Below are 19,323 nucleotides of genomic sequence, written 5' to 3'. Positions count from 1 at the left end.
GGGCTCCAATCTGTTTTTGGAAGTCTCCCTTGGGGGTTCTTTGCTCTGCTTTAATGGCACTAGATGAGGACTTTAATCCCTTCCCCTTCATGCAGCAGAAGAAGCCTCAAAATCCTACTCAGGAAACAACTTCTTCGTTTCCTTTACCTTCAAGAAATCCGCAATTCTCTGGGTTTGATTTGTTGAATATCCATGATATGAACATGTCACATCCTTATGGTTTTAATGATCATGGGTTACATGGCATGAGGCTTATTGGGGCTCAAAATCCCACTGTGAATGAAACTTTTCTCCCCTTACCTTCAAGAAATATGCAACACTCTGGGTTGGGTTGGTTCAATCATATTGGTGAAACTGGTACTTCTTCTGGAGTGCAAGGATTTGATATGAACTTGTCAAATCCTTATGATTTCTATGATTATGGGACCAACAATAAGCATGAAGCTTCGTTACATAACATGGGTATTATTGGAGCCACTGGTCAGGTAAACCAGCATCAACGTCCTATTCTAGTTTCTTTTTTTAGTTTAAATTACTTCGATAGGTTTTGAAATTATTTGAGAACTTTTAAGTAAGTTTCTAAATTATTGTCTTTTAATTAGATCCTGAATTAAAAAAAAGAAGGCAAGTACCTGGAATTAATGTATAACAATTTATCATATGGTTTTAAGAGTCTTATGGACTCATTAAAAAATTTACATGGTCATGGCCCCAATTAAAAATTGGGGAACTTATTTGAAAAATTTAATCTAATCTGTAAAAAAATTATAAATAATATTTTTCGTATACTGGCAATGAGGTTAAAACTCAAACCTCTCACTACTAAACTACTAAGCTGACTTTAATTATTAATATATATATATATATATATATATATATATATATATATATATATATATATATATATATATATATATGTTTAAAATATTTATTTATTATAATTTTTATGAGACTTAAAATTTAACTGTGTATTTTTAAAAAAAATTAATTTAATGGCATATAGATGTCAGTTACTTAAAGGAATGTATAGATTTAGCAAGAAACAAGATTTTTTGTTCTTGACAGAAGCAAGAAGTAAGAAACAAGATAATTACATTTAAAAAAAAGATAATTATTATATCTGTAACTGTTAGATATAACAAAATATATTTCCTTTATTTAACAATCAATAAAATTTCAAATTTAAAGATATCATCCCAGACTAATAGATCATCTATGTATAGAAGCCTGATAATTAGGTTCAATTTGTTTTCAAAGTCTCTCTCAGTCCTTGTTTTTCTCTTTAACTTGCAATGGCTAAGAACGACGGCATCGATCTTCCCTTCCCCTTCATGCAGGATCTTCAAAACCCCACTTTTGTGGGTACTTCGGTTCCTTCATATTCAAGAAATCTGCAAGGTTCCGGGTTTGGCTGCTTGAATTACGGTCAGAGAAGTGCTTATGGAGTCCAAAGCCTCTTGCCTCGCATGGAAGCGCTTAACTTATCGAATCCTTATGGTTTTAATGATTATGACACTGACCTTATGTATGAAGCTGCGTTGCACCACATAAGGGTTAATGGGGCTGCTGATTATGCAACACTGCCACATCACAATCTTGAAACTCATTCTGGACACAGTGTTTCTGTGGCAAAGGATCCACGTGGATCTCGTTTGCTTCAGAAGAAGATCAATGAGGGAACACCCCAAGAAATCTGCAAGATCTTGAAAGAACTGAAGTACCATTTGCATGAGTTAATCAACCACCCTTTTGGACACTTTGTGATTCAGAAGCTTTTTCAATCAAGCAATATTAGCGTGGCTCAAAAGAACGCTCTTGTCTACTTGATCATCGTCGACTTGCAAAAGCTTAAAAATGTGTGCATGGATGATCAAGGGTACCAAATATATACACACTTCTTCTCTTAAAATTTGAATTTTTATTTAATGCTTACTAATTAACTAACCTACTTTTCTTGCTACAGAAATCGGGTTATTCAGCAGATTCTTGCGAACGTCAAAGAACCATCCATGATACATAAAATTGCAGTTATTATGCGGAGTATCAGTCTCGCATTGATGAAAAATTTTAATGGTGGCTATGTCATTCAACAGTGCCTGAAGCTTTTCCCACCCGTGTGTCAAAATGTAATGCATAGCCTTAATTTTTTTTAATCCTAATGAATTGCTTTCTTTAATTTCCTTTTCCGGGTTGACATGATTTCAATACTGCAGTCAATTAATACCATTATGTTACGCACATGTGAACGTGATTAACATTTTTTTTCCATCAATCCTTAATTAATCGAAAAATTTTCTTTCAGATTATTTTGGATGTTGTGGCGAAGAATTGTGTTGATATTGCAAAAGATAAATGTGGATGTTGCAGTATTCAAAAATGTATAGAGTATGATGAGTTACCAGCTTTCATGCAACTAGTCAACAAATTAATCTTTAATGCTGTGGACTTAGCTGAAGATTCATATGGGTTTGACCTCCAACTCTTAATATATTTTTTTGAGTTTGAATTTTCCTACACTTTATTACCGCTATTTAATTTTTTTTTTCATTTTATCCACAGAAATTATGTGATGCAGTTTTTAGTTAAAAGGAAGAAGATGGAAGTAAATTCAATGTTGATATCACGACTTCGCTATAGATATATTAGATTATCTAAGAACAAGTATGCTAGCAATGTAGTGGAAGAGCTCTTAAGATATTCTGGAGCTGATAATGTTGCTGTTATAGCTCGGGAGCTAATGAAAAGTCCCGAGTTTTTGAATCTTGTTCAGCATCCTTACGGGAATTATGTTGTTCAGAGAGCAGTGAAGTACACTGAGGTTTGGCATTGTTACTCACACAATACAATACCCTAGTAGTAGTGTTAAATTTGGTCATCCTTTTTTTCTCTAGCAAAACGTTTTGAATCTATATCAGATAGAGAAGCATGTTCTAAATTTGAAAATACCATATACTATACTCCTAACGGCTTTTGATGTTATGATTTAAACCTTAATAATATGTAAAAATCGTTCTCCAATATATGGCTTAACCTTTTCTTTTTTCATTGCAGGGCCCTTTGCATGAAAGGCTTTGCAGCATCATTTTATCCAATGAAAAAAAAGTGAGTAGCTGTCTTTATGGAAAAATGGTGCTACTGTGTGCCAGAGCAGGATGCAATCAATGATCACAAGCGTCTGAACGAAGCAGATATAACTTGATGTGTCTGGATTGTTTGTTTGTTGTGAGGTTAAAGCTTGACTACTGAGTTTAATTTTCAATAGTTTAGTGTTGTTATATGTTAGTGTTTAATTTGTCGTTTGAGTGGAAATTGTGAAATAAGATAGTGGAGTGTGTGGCGAGATAGTGGAGTCTGCTAGCCACATCTTCAATACTATCAGTGTGTTTTGTATGTGTCTTTCCAAAGTTTGTCTGATAGTGAATTTTATGTGTTTTTTGGTATGCAATAAAGTTCCGTTGGATACTCATTATTCATGAAGTACATATATAATTCCTTTTTTTGGAGAGGATGGTCAAATAGTTTTTTGTGTAACACAATCTGGTAAACTCTACTACCATAAGCACTTATATTGGTACGTGAAGCTATCCAATACAAGGTGAAACAACTTGTAGGGTTAGGAATATTCTTGGTGGAAACTAAAAAATGGCAATGATCAGGGATGCTCAAAATGTGAGGATTTAAGTTACCTAATAAATAACTAGATCATAAGTGAATATTATAACTATAAATAACTAGATTATAAGTGAATATTATAACTATAACCGTAATTAGTTTTAAAAATATGGGTATAATTTAATATAACTAATTAAATATTTTTTTTAAATATGAGTATATAACTAGTTATTAATAAATTACTTATATATCGAATTATATCTAAAACCAATTACATAACTAGTTATAATTATTGATGAATAAAAATAAGTTATTTGAATCCAATTTTATAACTATTTTAAAAATAGAAATAAGTTATTTAAAATACCTATAACTATAAAATTGATTATAGTTTTATACCTATTTTATATAACTAGTTATATAAAATTAGTTATAGTTATTTTTTTAAAACTAGTTTTTTTAAGCATTCCTGGCAATGATCCTGGCAAAGCTGTAAATAGAAAGATAGTTTAGTATTCTAATGCCAACTAGCTCAGGAAGAGACTCGCACTGATCACACATCTTGAACTGAACATTTGATTTGAGATTAACATGATAACAGCATAACGTGAACAGTTTAAAACCCTGATATAAATTTCACTCCTAACAAATTATAGAAAGTATGATATATTGAACTATAACTTCGGTGTTTAAGTGTGTTTTGGATACATGCTGTACTCAAGTTGAACTTGAAAATTACACATTCCAAAGCAAAAACGTTTTGACTGGAACGTCAGTTTGCGTTGGATACCACTGCTTTCCAAAAAGTTTGTTACCATGCTCCCAATGGGATGATGACATTCATGTTACCTTGCTCAAATCTACGGAAGCTAAAGACTACATTTGCATTCTCAGTTTGTCTTAGTGTAAAATTAGGCATCTTTCCTTGAAATTAGAAAGAAGTTAAGCAAGGATTCAAAAATTCAAATGTTTTGGTGCACAGCCAATCCAAACAATTCAAATTATGAAAGGTTGTTGTTTGGAGTTAATATAAAAGGTTTAGCTATCCTCTAAATTTCATGAATTTCCCATGCCCATTTGAGAATCCGTAATCTCTTTAGAATGATCCAAATTCAAACCACAATATATATAGCCATATATATGTTTCCACCGAAGAAACATCTTCAGCCAGCGTTTACTTTATGGGTACACACTAGACACTCCAGAAAGCACGGGACTGTGTATAGTAATACCAATGCATTAGCAAAACACAATAATTAAGCACTGTATCAATCTCAAAACTCATAAAATAAAACTATTAACAAAGATTAATGAAGTTACTATAATCAGGGGGGAGGGCGCTAACTCAAAAATAGGCACTGTAAAAAAAGGATGACCTCAAGAAGATCTACTAGATCTAGAATCCTGATAAATTCTTACAGATAGAGACACACCACAAAGCAGTCACTGAGACCAAGTTTAGAGTGTATAACCCGGTCGCTCAGGGTGCAGGTAAATAAAACAAACTCATCAGGAAATGCAGGTTACTCAGAATCTGAGGAGTCTGCTCTGGAGCTCTGTCGAACACTTCTTGTGGTTTTGGCACTGGACCTTGCATGGTTGAACGATGATTCGCCCTCATAAAAGATCACTTGAGCTTTAGCCAATCTTTCTTCCAGCTCCTCTGTGCTAAACTCATCAGTCCCACCAAGTTCATCAAACCCCACCTAATAACACACAATACCACCATTATCATATTGCTGGTATAGTGGTACTAAAATTCAACACAACTTTCTCTGCATAAATTTCAATAAGCACTTATAGGAAAAGTAAAACGAATTAAGCTTCTTTCATAATCCATAAGCTAATCTACAGAACTTCTCTCATTTAGCTTCTCCCGAGGCAGAATTTAACTTGTGAGTAAAATTTAATTCATTTCACATTCTTATTTTCTTCTCTTATAACAGCTTATCGGCTTATTGAGAAGTTTATCCAAACAAGCATAAATAAAAAAATAAATAGCTGAAATCCTATCTAACATAACAATCATGGCAAACATATATGATCAAGAGCTTGGTCTCATATACATACCACATAATCATCGACTTTGGCATTTTTGATGAGGGCAAGAGTTGGAAGAACGACGATTTTGAGCTTCTCCGCCAGAAACGGACTTTTCTCAGCGTTGAGTTTCACAAAGCGAGTCTCGATATGCTGCTTTGCCAAAATATTTAAGTGTTTGTCCATAACCTGCAAACAAATCCCGAACAAAACATTGAATGTTCCTTCCTCTCTTCTAAATATAAATTGAAACAGCGTTATAAGTAATCGAAATTATGAATTGAAAATGAAAGGTGAGTGAGTGAGGTGTGTAGGAAGGAACCTTGCAAGGCCAGTTTTCGCGGTAGAAGTGGCAGACGACGCGTTCGCTGGCCTTGACGACGGGGAAGAAGTCTTTCTCGGAGGGAATCTCGGAATATTCGGAGTGGCCGAGGGAGATCCAGCGGGAGCGCTTCTCCGCCATCTTCTTCATCTGCTGGAGGCGGCGCTCGCGGAGGGCCTCGATGTCATCGGCGTCCAGACGCTCCAGGGCGGCGATCTCGTCGTCGATCTTGTCCTCCACGGCTTGCGCCACCGTCAGGACTTGCTTCTCGATCACCTCTTCGATCTTACCCTTATCCATCTTCCGCTACCACTACCAGATCTCTCTCTCCCTTCAATCCAATCGATGAGCAACGAGTCGATACGACGCCGTTTGAGTTCGTCGCTACTCCCTTCTTCTCCTATCGTTTGAACTTTGAATTGATTCTGGATCTAAAGGTTTGCCGCACATTTCACTTAAAAAACCAAATAAGAAAGAAAATATCGACGGTGCAGGTCCAGTGCAAGATCTAACAACATCATCCTACTCTTTTACTTTTAAGATCAAACATTTTTTTTTTTTTATTTTCAAAGTTATCTTTTGTTTTTGAGAAGAAAAAAATTGTGTACAGGCATTAATTTTTAAAATAATTATTTTAAAACAAAATTATTTTATATTGCTAGATATATTGGTATTAACTTTATTTTTTATTATGTTGTTATCTAAATAAAAATACATTATATTTTCTCTCTTCCTTCTTTACACCCAAATAAATTGCAACTCTTCATAATTTTTTTATAGTAATCACCAATTCACCATGCCTCAAGAAATTCAATAATTATTTTTAAGCAACGGATAACACTCATGCTTCTTGGCTTATTATTCCTAGCTCCAAGAAATTATCCAAAGATTACTTCTTAGGTGAAAAAAAAAATGAATGAGACTCAAAAGAGAACCAAAATTTTAGAAGGATACTTGTGATTAAGCAAAATAAATGGGGAAATGGAAGTATCAAGTAGATGATTAAAGAGGGGAGAGAATGGTCCGCCAGTACTAACAGGGGCGGGGAAAATAGGTCAAAAGTCAAAGACCTCAGTTTAACATGGTTTTAAATGTTATTTAGTTTTTTTTATATATAAAAAAATGTTAAAAGTGTGTTGTATTTTTTATAAAATAAATTATAATTTTAGTTCTCTTGTAATGTTTGATTAGTCATTTTAATCTTCATATTTTTGTCTTACAATTTTAGTCTTTCTATTTAAAAAAATTTATAATTTTGTTTAATTTTTTAATTTGACATATATTTATTTATTTTTGTCCAGTTGAATCATAGATGTAATATATTCATATCATTAAAAAATGGCGTAAATATTATTTAATAAGCTAACAGGTAGCAAGAAAAAGTTGTGTTTGTTTTCCTATAATGGATGTAGGGAGAAAAGTCCCTTAAGTATATATTATAGTCCTCTCTTTCTCTTTCTCAGCAAAGATAAACAAGCGATCACCAGAAATAACAAACATTTGCACGGAATAATTGTCTAGAAACAGGATACTAAACCATCTCATATCTCCGTAACTCTACTTCCGAGGCAGCATATGGAATATCTATCTCGTTTTCAAGAATAAGAAGAGGAGCAGTAATTAAATACTCATAAGCATCTGTCTCTTTGTGAGACAATTTTGAAACAATGTCTTCAATTATAATTATTAAACTCTGACATTATATATAATTATCAGCACCAAAATATATCATTTTACAAAATTAATAAATCATAATAAAATTATTTTAAAAAATTAAAATACCAAAACAAAATCATTTAAAAACATAAAAAGTAAAAAAAATAAATCATTTAAAACAATATAATTTAAATTAACATGTTATATCATCATCTAATATGTATAAAAGTCATACTTTTCCATTAAGTTATTTAATGTTACAGTGAAAATGAAATTTTTAAAAACATGAAAAAAAAGACAAAAAATAACATTTAGTTTAAAATTAATTATAAACCAGTTAAAAAAAAGTTTATAGAGTGATGAACAGGTCAAAAAGCGGAAACTGAGACGAAGAGATGGTTATATTATCCAAGATATGTAATTTATTCCCGTTCAGATCTAACATATATCCAACAGACATTGGAAACAAGAGTCCAACCATTATGCTTGGGAATTCACGATGTAATTGTAAACACAAACACCAGTCTTATTCTCTTAAGTCTCTATGTGACTTGGTCTTTGAGTTCAAGACTTCATGGGCATTTGGGCTTGCCCTTCTTGTTGAGCTTGTCCCTGTAGCAAGGACACTGGTGCTTGTTCCCATAGGTCCCAGAAGGAACACATTTGCACTCAGCACAGCATATTCCACAGTACCTCAGACACCTATCCTTAACCCCTGCCGATGAGCATCTGTCCGAACACTTGTTGCTGCAATAAGCTGCCACAAACACACAAAAATATTCACTGATTTTATATATATACTTCTTTATAGCAGTAAGAGAAAATCTTACACGAGTCTTCATAGGCGATGACTGGCTCCAAGAAAGAGGAGCTTAGAAGAAGAGAACATAACAGTAGGGTGGCAAAGACAAGCTTCATTTTTGCTATGACAAGAAAGGACTTTAGCAATTGTAGTAGGTGTGTTTCAACTCTCAACAAGAGGTTTTTGCTTTGGCATTAGCAAGAGCATTTATTTATAGTGATGAACCTTGAAAATTAAATTAGACTGATTCAGTGAATAGCCTTTTTACTATGAACTGAAAAGAAAAGAAAGTGGTAAATATGAAATGTCATTAAATATACGCTGTGTCAGTGCCTCGGTGGTGGGGAGGAGCAGCCTTAATAAATAATAAATATTAGTTAAGGCCCTCACTCACTCTTACAGTAGTACGCGTATTCTCACTATTCTGAGAATCTGCGCCTACGAAGCCTTCTAGTGCCTTCCTCACTTTGTCGCTTTGTGTTTTTCTTTTGTAGTATTTATTTTTCTTAATTTTTATTTTCTTTGGTCATACTTCTCAATTCTTAAATATTAATGAATCATTTTTTTTATTTTATAAAACGAAAATTTATATTTGTATAATATTTTTTGTAAGACAAAATGATAACGTTATAAAAAAATAGAAAAATAAACTTATAAAATATATTTTAAAAATGACGATCGACAAGATTTTTTGTTCTTAGAAATTAACTACAAATGGCAATGGATTTTTAAAAATTATATCTCTTAAAAGTTAAAATATAAGGAACGGACATTTTTTCTGCATTTCATCATGTTAAAAAAGAGTATTCTCAACGGGGCTTTGGATCAAAAAGGAATTTCAACAACCACATGAGATGTTGCCTTTCATCATATCATATCATCGTACAACGAAGCTTTTACAAGCACTGATGACTGATCAATGCAACAATTGAGTCATTACAGATGCTTTTTTTTTTTATTTAAACTCGTTGAATTTTGATTACAAGTAAGCAAAACTTAGTTAGGGCATGCCGCCCAAATCATAATTGATAATTCTACAAACAAAGATTGTAAGCTCTACACAATACATACAAAATCGTACATCAACCTCCCATACTGTGGAACGGGCAAGGGCGCAAATCATCAGAATCATCCTTGTTGGCATGGTCACTAGATGCTAGTAAGTTGATCTGCAAAAAGTAAACAAAAATTCAAATTTGAGAAAACTTATCTCTTGCTTGGTAAATCTTTCATCCCTCTCATTTTGAATCTTTCAATGTGAAAGGCATAATAATTAATAAGAATGCAATTTTTTTCTTGCGTTTCGACGGAATGGAAATCCATCGAAATTGAAAAATGAAGGTTGAAAAGAATAACATTTTACTACATACCTCTGAAAAAAAAGGAGAAAAACTCATCTGTTGGATTAATAATATATTTCTATTATATCTGGATATGATACGCATTTTAATTTTAAATATGGTAGCACTTTTTACCAATTAATGTTAAAGGTAGCAAAAAATAAAAAACTCAGAGAATCCTTCTATTCTAAAACAAATTTTTTGTTGAAATATTTTAAGGTAAAAAAAAGCAATAAGATTGTAAAATATTTAGAGTTCCAGAAAATGAAACTCGGTAAGTTAAATTCGTAATGTAGCTTATTGTCTCCATTTTCTTCCCAGATTTGGGAGTAATCCGAAATAATGGATCCAACTACCTCAATTTTATTTTTCTTCTTTTTCTAGTCACACTCCAGATAAGCAAAAAAAAAAAAAAAAACTGAGAGAACAATGAACATATCATTGAGATTGTCGTGCTATAGAATAATGCATGTAAAAAAATATGGCACAACCTTGACAATTTTAGACTTGGAGCCTGGCCGCATGTAAGCTGCTAACACGCTCATATTGAAATCCTGTACACAACATCATTTAAAAGAAACAAGGAGAACTCAAATTAAAAAAACACCGTGGTACTCAATCCTATTCATAATATCAAAGGAAAAAGAATAGAAATACATGATGCGAAAGAATTGAGTTGCTCGTAAAGATAAAAATTTAAAATAATTGTTTCCTTCCTTTCGGAAAAGCATTTCCCACCTAGACAATCACTTTTAATCATGTTGAAGTTCACACCAAGAAGGCGGGAAATTATTGGGGTTGTCACCAATCTCCACATTTTTGCATCAGAAGTAATTTGCATGTATAAATTACTCAAATCAGCAATTTCAATTTTCATACCGTGAATGGATTTTTAGAAACAGAAAACTTTAAGTCATTTTACAAATGATTATTGAGAAAACTCAGAAACGACACATGTAGAAGGGTCACACATATAGGTGGTTGTCGCAATATCAGGCATGTCAAAATAACTGTCATAACTCTCAACATCATAAGTAACTGTAAGGTATCTTTAGTTAGGAAAACAAAAATCCACAGTAAGAAATTTGATATAAAAGCTACTTTTGAAGAAAAATGTAGGCGAAATTTATTAAGAAAATGTAAAACGAAAAAAAAAGCAAAAAAAATTCATAAAATATCCAAAAAGGATAGTGAGATACATTTAACTATAAAGAAGCCACACAGTGGTCATAACTTACTCGGAAAGGATCCCCCCTCAAAGATTGAACAAACACGGAACTTCCTAAGTTTCTTCCCTGCATAGAAGCACACAAGTAATTTTAGTACAATGATTCAATAAAATGAAAACACAATAATCAGATATTAGTTATTCATGTTCCTTTTTCAGATGGCTTTTGAGACACTACTTGTTTGATTTAGAAAAAATATGGGAGGGAATATAAACAGACAGGTAAGTTAGGAAAGTGTAGCTTCAAAAAATGGCGCAGTCTTATCATGTAAGTGCATGTTTATAATAGCTTAATTTTAGATTATTTTTTTTGGCAGCTTTCTAAGAGAGCTTTTCAAAATAGCAATCATTTTGCCAAAAAAAAAAATGCTATAGATCTCTACCCTACCCCCACCCCCTGTAAATGTAAAACTCTTTATCCTCCATTTTTTGGATGTATAACACACACCAAATATATGATTGATTTACCTCAAGGGATATATCTCTCAAGCGCCTCCCTGTTTGAGCACAGCAAATACGGATATGTTCATCACAACTACCACTTATGATGTAGTCCCTCCCATTCATGTAATAAGAACGGGTGTAATTTTGAGAACTATCAGTGGGAGCTATATCAAAAACTAAGTGAAGCCTGCCATCAACAGCCAGATATTGTCTAACCTGTATAAACTTACATGTCAGTCTGGACAACAACAATGTGGTCTTGAGATAAAATTTTACAAAGAGAAAGACAGGCCTGTACTGAATCAATTTAAGTTAATGTACTATATAGATAACAAAAATCTAATGGAAACTGTTACTAGTTTTAAAGCTGAACCAGATTTCACATTGTTGCAAGGCCTACTCTACTGAGTGACCAGTAACTTCTAACAAATCACACTACTATATGACCACTGACCATTCCTATATAAATAGCAAAATATTGCACTTCACATAAAGTGATCAGTAACTAATCACACTACTGAGTAAAAATTACCACCTCATTATCTACCGCCGAAGCAAGAATATATTGATCATCTGGAGAAAAACAAACCATCACATTTCCTCTGGAACTTGAAACAGTGAAGCAAGGGTGTATTGGTTTTTGTCTCAAGTCCCACATCTTGACATCGTGATCAAATGATGAAGTGGCAAAAATTGACGGGGAATGATTAGCAAACTTGACTACATTAATATGCCCACGATGCATATCTGTGAACACTTGTAAGCGCTTCCCGCTGTTGATGTCATATAAAGCAACATTTCTTGAGTAACCACTTGCAAGAAATAGTTCATCCATAGAGTTAACATGAACAGATGTCAACTGGTCGAATTCATCAAAGGTAACACAACCAAAATTCCCATGTAAGCCAGTAACTTTTCTTGGTATGTGGTAGATGTCATACAATTTCAAGGAACCATTGTCTGATCCTGCTATAAGCTGACATGCAACAAGACGAAATGAAAAGAATCAGAGATTGCTGTCCAAACAAAAATCACTGAAGGAGTAAATGCTCTAAAAGTCTAAAACTAACAATGCAGAATGAGATACTTTACTGAATTAATGCCTTTGATAAATAATCTTACAGCCATTTTGGTAACGGTAACTAAATACCAATTATCTTAATAACTGGCAAGGCTGTACTAGAAATGGAGCAGAAAATCACAAAATATCAAATCTCTCTTGTTATGCATGAAAAACAACAGATTCTGTAAAGGCTAATGTAGTATTCTGGGACAATCACCTCAATTATTGCCAGTAATATATATGTTGCTGCTAGTATCCACCAGATAACTTAATAACCATACCAAGTATAATCTACAAAGTTGTTTTTTATGCAATAAACGCATACCTTAGAGGGATATTTTTTGAGCCAACAGAGACCCAAAACACTATTCATTGCTCCAAGTGACGGGATATAACTCAAAATATGTTCAGTCTCATGGTTGATGACAACTACTTCACCATCTAAAGTTCCAAAGACCATCAAACTGGAGTCAGATGGATGGTACTCAAACTGCCTTGGATGAAAGCCCTTGTCCAATTCACATCCTACGAAAGAAAGGGGATGCAAAATAGGCCAAGTTGAAGAACCCAATTTAGCAGCAGAAAGAGACCTAGAATAAAAATATTGGGACTTTCCAGAAGGATATGATAGCCTATGCTTAGAAGATTGCACCTTATTGTGGACTGATTTTATTTCTCTCTTCTGTAAGATACTTACAACACTCTCTTTGTGCTTCCATTTATATGGAAGATATTCAAAATATTGAGAAAATATTCCGGTAGCCCTTTCCTTGTCAATCTTTCTGATTGGCATATTATCTAAATTTTTTAGATTTGGCAATGAAGCTATCATGAACTCTCTGTAATGCTTCTCATAGCATATTGGTGATGCATGACGAGACATATACTTCATAGAAACATCAGCATTAGAGTCTGTAAAAGCAGCTTGCAAGGACTCTTCTCCATCTTCATTCTGCAATGTGAACCACTAAAATATGTCTTTTATGCAATTCAATATTAAGCATTTCATTTATGTTTTCCTCAAAGCATGCATATTATAATTACAATCCAACAAATACAGTCATTTACTAAACTTCCAAAATACTATATGACCATGAAAACAAACTGGAAATTGGAAACAGAAAGCCAATATACTTTTAATTAATATGATTATTTCAGTATCCAAGCTATAATTATTACCACAACCAAATAGCATTCTACACAATACCTAAAGAAATATTGAATGCAAGCTGATGCCATAACCTCACGAGCCTGAGCTTGTAATAACTGATTACTTTAGAACCCAAACTATTATCTTTTTTGCAAACTGATAGCATACTATTTACAATCACTTGCAACAATGAAAAACATCTTAGTAAGCAAGGGGGATTTGCCACTATCGTTCTATTATTTAGACCACTCTAAGTCTCTTAGCACTTTGTTTAGATAAACGGAAGAAAGAAAGAAATACGGGAGATAGAAGTGGAGTTGAAATGAAGGAGAAAAAATATGTTATTTGGATGGATAGTAATATGAAAGAATAAAATAGAGAAATTTACCTCCACATATGTGGACGAGAGGCAAAGAGAGTGAAAAAGTGAATAAATTGTATTAGATAACCTTTTTGTCTATATAATTTTTTATTTAACCAAAAAATGATAATCTCAATTCTTTTACAAATTTTTTTATTTTTTATAAAAAAAATATTATCTTATAAAATCTCGTAGTAAAACAAGACAATGCTGAAATTAAAAAATAAATAAACCCCTCTCCCACACAAATCTCTCCATGCAGGGAGATTAGTTTTTTTGTGTGGGCCTCACCCAAAAAAAAAATTCTCCTTCATTATTTTTATCACAATACAAACTCAAAAAGTGATTTATTTCTATCCCATCCCTCTATTTCTTTCTCTCTAATTCATCCAAAACAAAGAGTGTGAAGGAAATCTACTAGAAGGGAGAAAGCGGCCAAGTTGACTACCTCATTCTGAAGAGGCACTTCTGAACTCCACCCAGGAAAAACATCTGACAACCAGTATTTATGATGACGACTAGTAAAGTCAACTTCACTATCATCTGAAGAATCCTCAACCATGCTTTGAACATCATGATTTATAACTTCTTCATCAAAGGAATAAAAATTTCTTAGAGGATCTTCAGCATTAAAGTTAGGATCTGTCAGTTCTGTTGTATAAGTGTAGGGCTCACCAATAAAAGGAACACTATCAAGCAGGCTAAAATCAGCAGTGTCATCAGACTTACCACTGGATGAGATAAAAGATGTCACAGCATCATTGCAATACTGCCAATATTGAAACCTTAATTCAATCAACGAAGGAAGCTTAGAGAGAGCTGCAACAGTTGTCCAAAGATTTGTAATCCGTGTATCACACATTGAGAGGCGCATTAGGTTGGGCATACAATTAAAACAGTCTTCCTGGAAACTGGTAAGAGAAGAACTGAAATCAAGATTTAGGGTGTGTATATGCATAAACTCCCCCATAAAGTTCAGCTTCCGAAAACGTGAACACCTCAATGTCAAAACTTGGCATGCCAAACCCCGTTGTGAAATATCCCTAATGATAAGATTCAACAATAGTTATGAAAAGGAAAATTTACAACGAAAATCTAACACACCAGAAAGTGCTAAACCATGAAAGGCCAGTTCTCCCAATAATGAATTAACCATTTAGACTTTTAGGCAAACATAAGCCAATATTGGTATATATCATCAATAGAAACGAAGCACCTCATGCAATTTATGTTAATTGGCTACTAACCTACTGCCAATGCCAAAGGTAATCCTTAGTGAGAAAAGAGCCAGTATCAGGATAATAATGTCACACCCATTGAATGAAAATACATGGCACAAATTTTTATCAAATCACTTGAAAACCTAACTACCATATTCAGTAACATGAAGATTGTTGATTGTTTGGAATTGCCAGAATTCCAAAGGCTAGAAATTGCAAATTACCATTTCAAATTCGTTAAGGTGAAAACAAAGGTGAGTAAGAATCAGAAATTATGTCATTTATTCAAAGATAATTCATCGTAAACATTGTAATATACCGTAAGAAGTCTTTTCCAAATGACGGATCCTGTAGATGGACTACTCGAAGCTTTTGATTAATAGCACGCATCAGTGATAATGCATATTCTCCATTTAATACACATGATGATTCATTACGTACATCAACAGCCTCTATTTCAGAAGCGTCAAAGTTCATGCACAAGTCAAAAAGTGGAGCAATATCAGCATCCTTTAGGTCATCAATTAAAATCTCCAGGCTGCACAGCTCATGGTTGGACTTTTTTACCTCAGCCTGCGAGATCATGGTCAGGTTTAGATTCTTACCCCTCATAAATAAAATAAAGTCGAAAATGGAATACAGTCACTGCCCCCTACATGGGGAGAGTAAACACATGGAAAAATGGAGTAATATATATAGACTGTTCTATATACAGGGCCGACTACTATGAGAACACTTAGGTATTGTAAAAAATGAGAGCTATAAATTTGGATCATGTGTGGATGGTCAAGATAATAAGTTAGTCGGTAGTCACATAACCACATAAAAAATTCATGTGCATTTTCATTTTAATCTTGACCATTCAAATATGATCTAATGTTATATATTTATTGTTCTCATTTCTCACAATAACCAAAAGTAGCTCCCATATGTGTGTGTGTGCGTCTTGTCCCTAGTTACTACACTAACCAGGACAAGGGCAAAGTTGCATATATTTGAATATAACAAAGATGATGAAATAGCTTGCATTACTCTAGCGGCAAAGTTTGTGATGGAAATAAACAACAGACCTTGAAAAGGCTTGACAAAATAGAAGAATTAGGAAAAACGTCATGTCTCCTGCAAGAATCAATATACCTAGAACCAAAACCAATATTAGCTTAATTAGAATGAAATCAATAATGCAGAAAGGCAAACAATGATTTCATTAGCAATTGCGGAAACTATCAATGAATTTAAGCAGGCATGCTGTGAATAGGCTTCTAGCTTGTTTCCCATTGTTATTCTTTTACAACCCAAAAATAGTGATCAACAAGACAATGCAAAGGGAGAAACAGTGATAATTCAGTAAATTTTAAAAAGAAACTCCCATAATTTCCCCCGAAAAGAGCGAATTCGGTTCTAGAAGATCAAGTTCCTGATTCCAACAAGCAACGGCCAATTGAATGGAAATTAAGAGCGTAGGACTGAAACTAACCAGCAGCCACAATTTACATAACCAAAAGCAATCCGAAAATAACAGAAAATTAAATAAGACAAACAGTGCATTTTGATATAGAGTTGATGGAGTGTACCTGTCTTCCAAGGTTTCGATATCGATGACCATGGTGATCGCACAAAGTGATTGCAAACCAAAATAGATAAGAGTATGTATGTCACAATGCAAATTGCAAACCACAGTCTAAGTCTGATTCAAACAGTTATCTCTTCCTGTCTCTCTTTTTTTTCACCAGTTTTTCTTCGCATCCTATGGCTATTGAATCTTCATTTCTTCTTCTTCTTCTTTAAGTTGCTGTTTTTTCTTATTTGGGCCTGTAAATGGGTCTTATTTTGGGATTTGTTCAACCCCAATTTCTAGAAATGTTCAAAAACACTATTAAGCCCAATTGAAAATGAAGACAACTTAGTTGCACACTTGCACGCGCACGATGCACGTGTTCAAAATTCATTGGCCAAAAACTATGAAATAGGATTATTTCGGTAGCATATTTATAATTTCTATAATTTCAACAAAGTATTTATAACATTTTAAATAATTAAATGCATCAAATTAAAAAATAATAATTTAACTTCAACTATTCAAGGTTTAAAGAAAGATTCATATGCTATAAAAATTACTAACTAAATTTTAATCCAAATAATATATAAAAAATAAAAAAAACATTTATTATAAAAATAAAATTTGAAAACTAAATTATATGTGCGTGTAGTGCAGGAAAGGGTATAAATCCCTGAGTTTCAACCTGATATCTGTTTCTATAAAGTAGGAAAAATTCAAACCCAAACTCAGTTAAAATAAGTTTTTCGTCAAAGTTAATTAGAATTCATAGAAGTCAAACAAATTATCCGCAAATTCAAGATTTAATTTTCATGTCTAATCATTTTTTCAGATATAATTTCGATGGGATTAGTAGGAGAAGAATTAGTTTCCCGGGGTGATTATGTTTTGTCATATTAGGGTCGACACTTTTTTTAAATAAAAAAAAAAGGCATTGTAAGTTTTAATATTATCTTTTTTTAAGTAGTAAAAAAAGTTATCTTGTTTTATATTTGAAACTAATTCTGCTCATGGTTTTTAAGTACACGAGTGAAGGACAAGGTCAACTTAAATTCAACAATAGAATATGAGAAATTATGTGAAAATGGTTTCAAAATGTCAAATAAAACAGCAATAGTAGCCGTTGATAATTTTTTATTCTTTTCTTCTCAGTAAGTCTTCTTAACAATATATTATTATATAAATATAAATATTTTACAAAAAAAAATATTATTAATTAAAAGTTAAGCTAAGGTACAAAAATATATCAAGTTACCATGCTTTTATTTCTCCTAGTCCTAGCCATCATTGAATGTGATATTAAAACTTTCAAATCTAAATACCAAATCTGCCACTCTAAACCCAATCCCGTTGGCCCCTCACTTTGGTCATGCATCAGATTTGACAGCTACACAACTTGGAAAAAAAAATGAAAAAAAGAGAGAAGAAAAAGTTGACCCCTCCTCCCACTTTTTAAATGGGATCTTTTCTTCTGGCTCTCTCATGCTCTTCCTCTTCCTCCAAGATTAGTTGTAAAGCTGAGCCCACCACTGATCACACACACCCATCAAGAAGATGAAGACCCAGTTTTGTTTATACGTTCTTATACTACGTTACATCAACCTTCTCTTGTACTAGAAAAAAAAATATTGGTTAGTAAGAAATAAATTCACATGCTAAAAAGAACTTAAGTTTGATTTTTTTTATCGATGTGAAAATTTAAGAGCCCTTAGATCTAACTTACTTAAACTTTTTAAGTGAGAAAAAAAAAAATGAAGCTCCTCTTCTCATCCCCTATTATGTCATGATATTTTTCTTCATGACCCTAAACCTGCGTTGCACGTGCTGTGGCGCGTAAAGAGGAAGGTTGCTGGCAAGACCAATGAAAATAGCATATGGTTTGGGTCCCAAATAGAAGAGACTCTACTTTAATATGTTCCCGGCTGATTCATATATAAATTATTACGCTACACTAAGACATATAGTATATAATAGCACACTGCAAAATAGAAGCAGAACATGGATTCTTTTTGCTGTTCTAGTCAAAACAAAGAAACATAGTTGCAACAAAATGGGGAAGAATATTTCAACATGGCAGTTAGAAAGAACTAAGTAGCAGCCATCACATTAGGAATTGAGTGACAACATGCATTTGAAAAAGGAAAAAGAAAAAAAAAAGAAAAAGAATGTAACCAGTGACTACTAGCATGTGGAACAAGTCTTTTAATGGACATTTATTAGTGGTAACTAGTAGTAGTCTAGTACTGAGAAACCTCCCTTACAAGATACCTTGGGAAAAATCCCCATTAACTAACCAGCTTAGATCCTGTTACAAGGACATAATCATACCCATTGAATTCAAACTTCACGTGCACTTCTTCAACATGTTTTACTTATATAATTATGAGTATATGAGATGTGTGTGTAATTTAAACCATTAAAAAAATCACAAGATGGGTAAATATTATTTTTATTTCCTTACTTACAAAAGAATGTACAAATGAAATTAAATGTGTAACTTGCATATATAATATCTGTCACGCATTCT

At 33.0% G+C, this 19,323-nt stretch overlaps 4 protein-coding genes across 9 annotated transcripts; 1 reads left to right on the top strand and 3 right to left on the bottom strand.

The window, feature by feature from the left end:
• The first annotated feature begins 1,292 nt into the window (after positions 1 to 1,292).
• LOC102660153 (pumilio homolog 9) lies at positions 1,293 to 3,199 on the top strand. Its single transcript, XM_041006233.1, has 5 exons — positions 1,293 to 1,876; positions 1,964 to 2,126; positions 2,303 to 2,466; positions 2,560 to 2,818; positions 3,152 to 3,199. Exons 1-5 carry the CDS (start codon positions 1,293 to 1,295, stop codon positions 3,197 to 3,199), a joined length of 1,218 nt encoding a protein of 405 aa, XP_040862167.1.
• Positions 3,200 to 4,833: 1,634 nt separating this feature from the next.
• LOC100814116 (thioredoxin domain-containing protein 9 homolog) lies at positions 4,834 to 7,478 on the bottom strand. The gene is made up of 3 exons (XM_003536548.5): positions 5,975 to 7,478; positions 5,683 to 5,841; positions 4,834 to 5,318 (listed from the first exon to the last, which is right to left on the bottom strand). Exons 1-3 carry the CDS (start codon positions 6,272 to 6,274, stop codon positions 5,136 to 5,138), a joined length of 642 nt encoding a protein of 213 aa, XP_003536596.1. The 5' UTR covers positions 6,275 to 7,478; the 3' UTR covers positions 4,834 to 5,135.
• Positions 7,479 to 8,013: 535 nt separating this feature from the next.
• GASA17 (gibberellin-regulated protein 17) lies at positions 8,014 to 8,713 on the bottom strand. The gene is made up of 2 exons (NM_001371550.1): positions 8,461 to 8,713; positions 8,014 to 8,387 (listed from the first exon to the last, which is right to left on the bottom strand). Exons 1-2 carry the CDS (start codon positions 8,546 to 8,548, stop codon positions 8,203 to 8,205), a joined length of 273 nt encoding a protein of 90 aa, NP_001358479.1. The 5' UTR covers positions 8,549 to 8,713; the 3' UTR covers positions 8,014 to 8,202.
• A 692-nt stretch (positions 8,714 to 9,405) lies between these two features.
• On the bottom strand, positions 9,406 to 17,011 carry LOC100806443 (uncharacterized). Of its 6 annotated transcripts, none has more exons than XM_006589565.4 (11): positions 16,813 to 17,011; positions 16,309 to 16,375; positions 15,558 to 15,811; positions 14,748 to 15,061; positions 14,467 to 14,660; positions 12,833 to 13,474; positions 11,980 to 12,420; positions 11,469 to 11,660; positions 11,011 to 11,067; positions 10,264 to 10,326; positions 9,406 to 9,601 (listed from the first exon to the last, which is right to left on the bottom strand). In XM_006589565.4, exons 1-11 carry the CDS (start codon positions 16,842 to 16,844, stop codon positions 9,515 to 9,517), a joined length of 2,343 nt encoding a protein of 780 aa, XP_006589628.1. In that variant the 5' UTR covers positions 16,845 to 17,011; the 3' UTR covers positions 9,406 to 9,514. The 6 variants fall into 6 exon arrangements, with proteins under 6 accessions (XP_006589628.1, XP_040861893.1, XP_014618880.1 ...); XM_041005959.1 differs by having other exon boundaries at positions 14,467 to 14,606; XM_014763394.3 differs by having other exon boundaries at positions 14,467 to 14,603.
• Between the last annotated feature and the right edge of the window lie 2,312 nt (positions 17,012 to 19,323).

Source organism: Glycine max, chromosome 10, assembly GCF_000004515.6.
Source record: "Glycine max cultivar Williams 82 chromosome 10, Glycine_max_v4.0, whole genome shotgun sequence".
Taxonomy (NCBI): Eukaryota; Viridiplantae; Streptophyta; class Magnoliopsida; order Fabales; family Fabaceae; genus Glycine; species Glycine max.
Note: the sequence above shows the minus strand (reverse complement) of the source record. Positions and strands in the feature narration are given on the sequence as shown.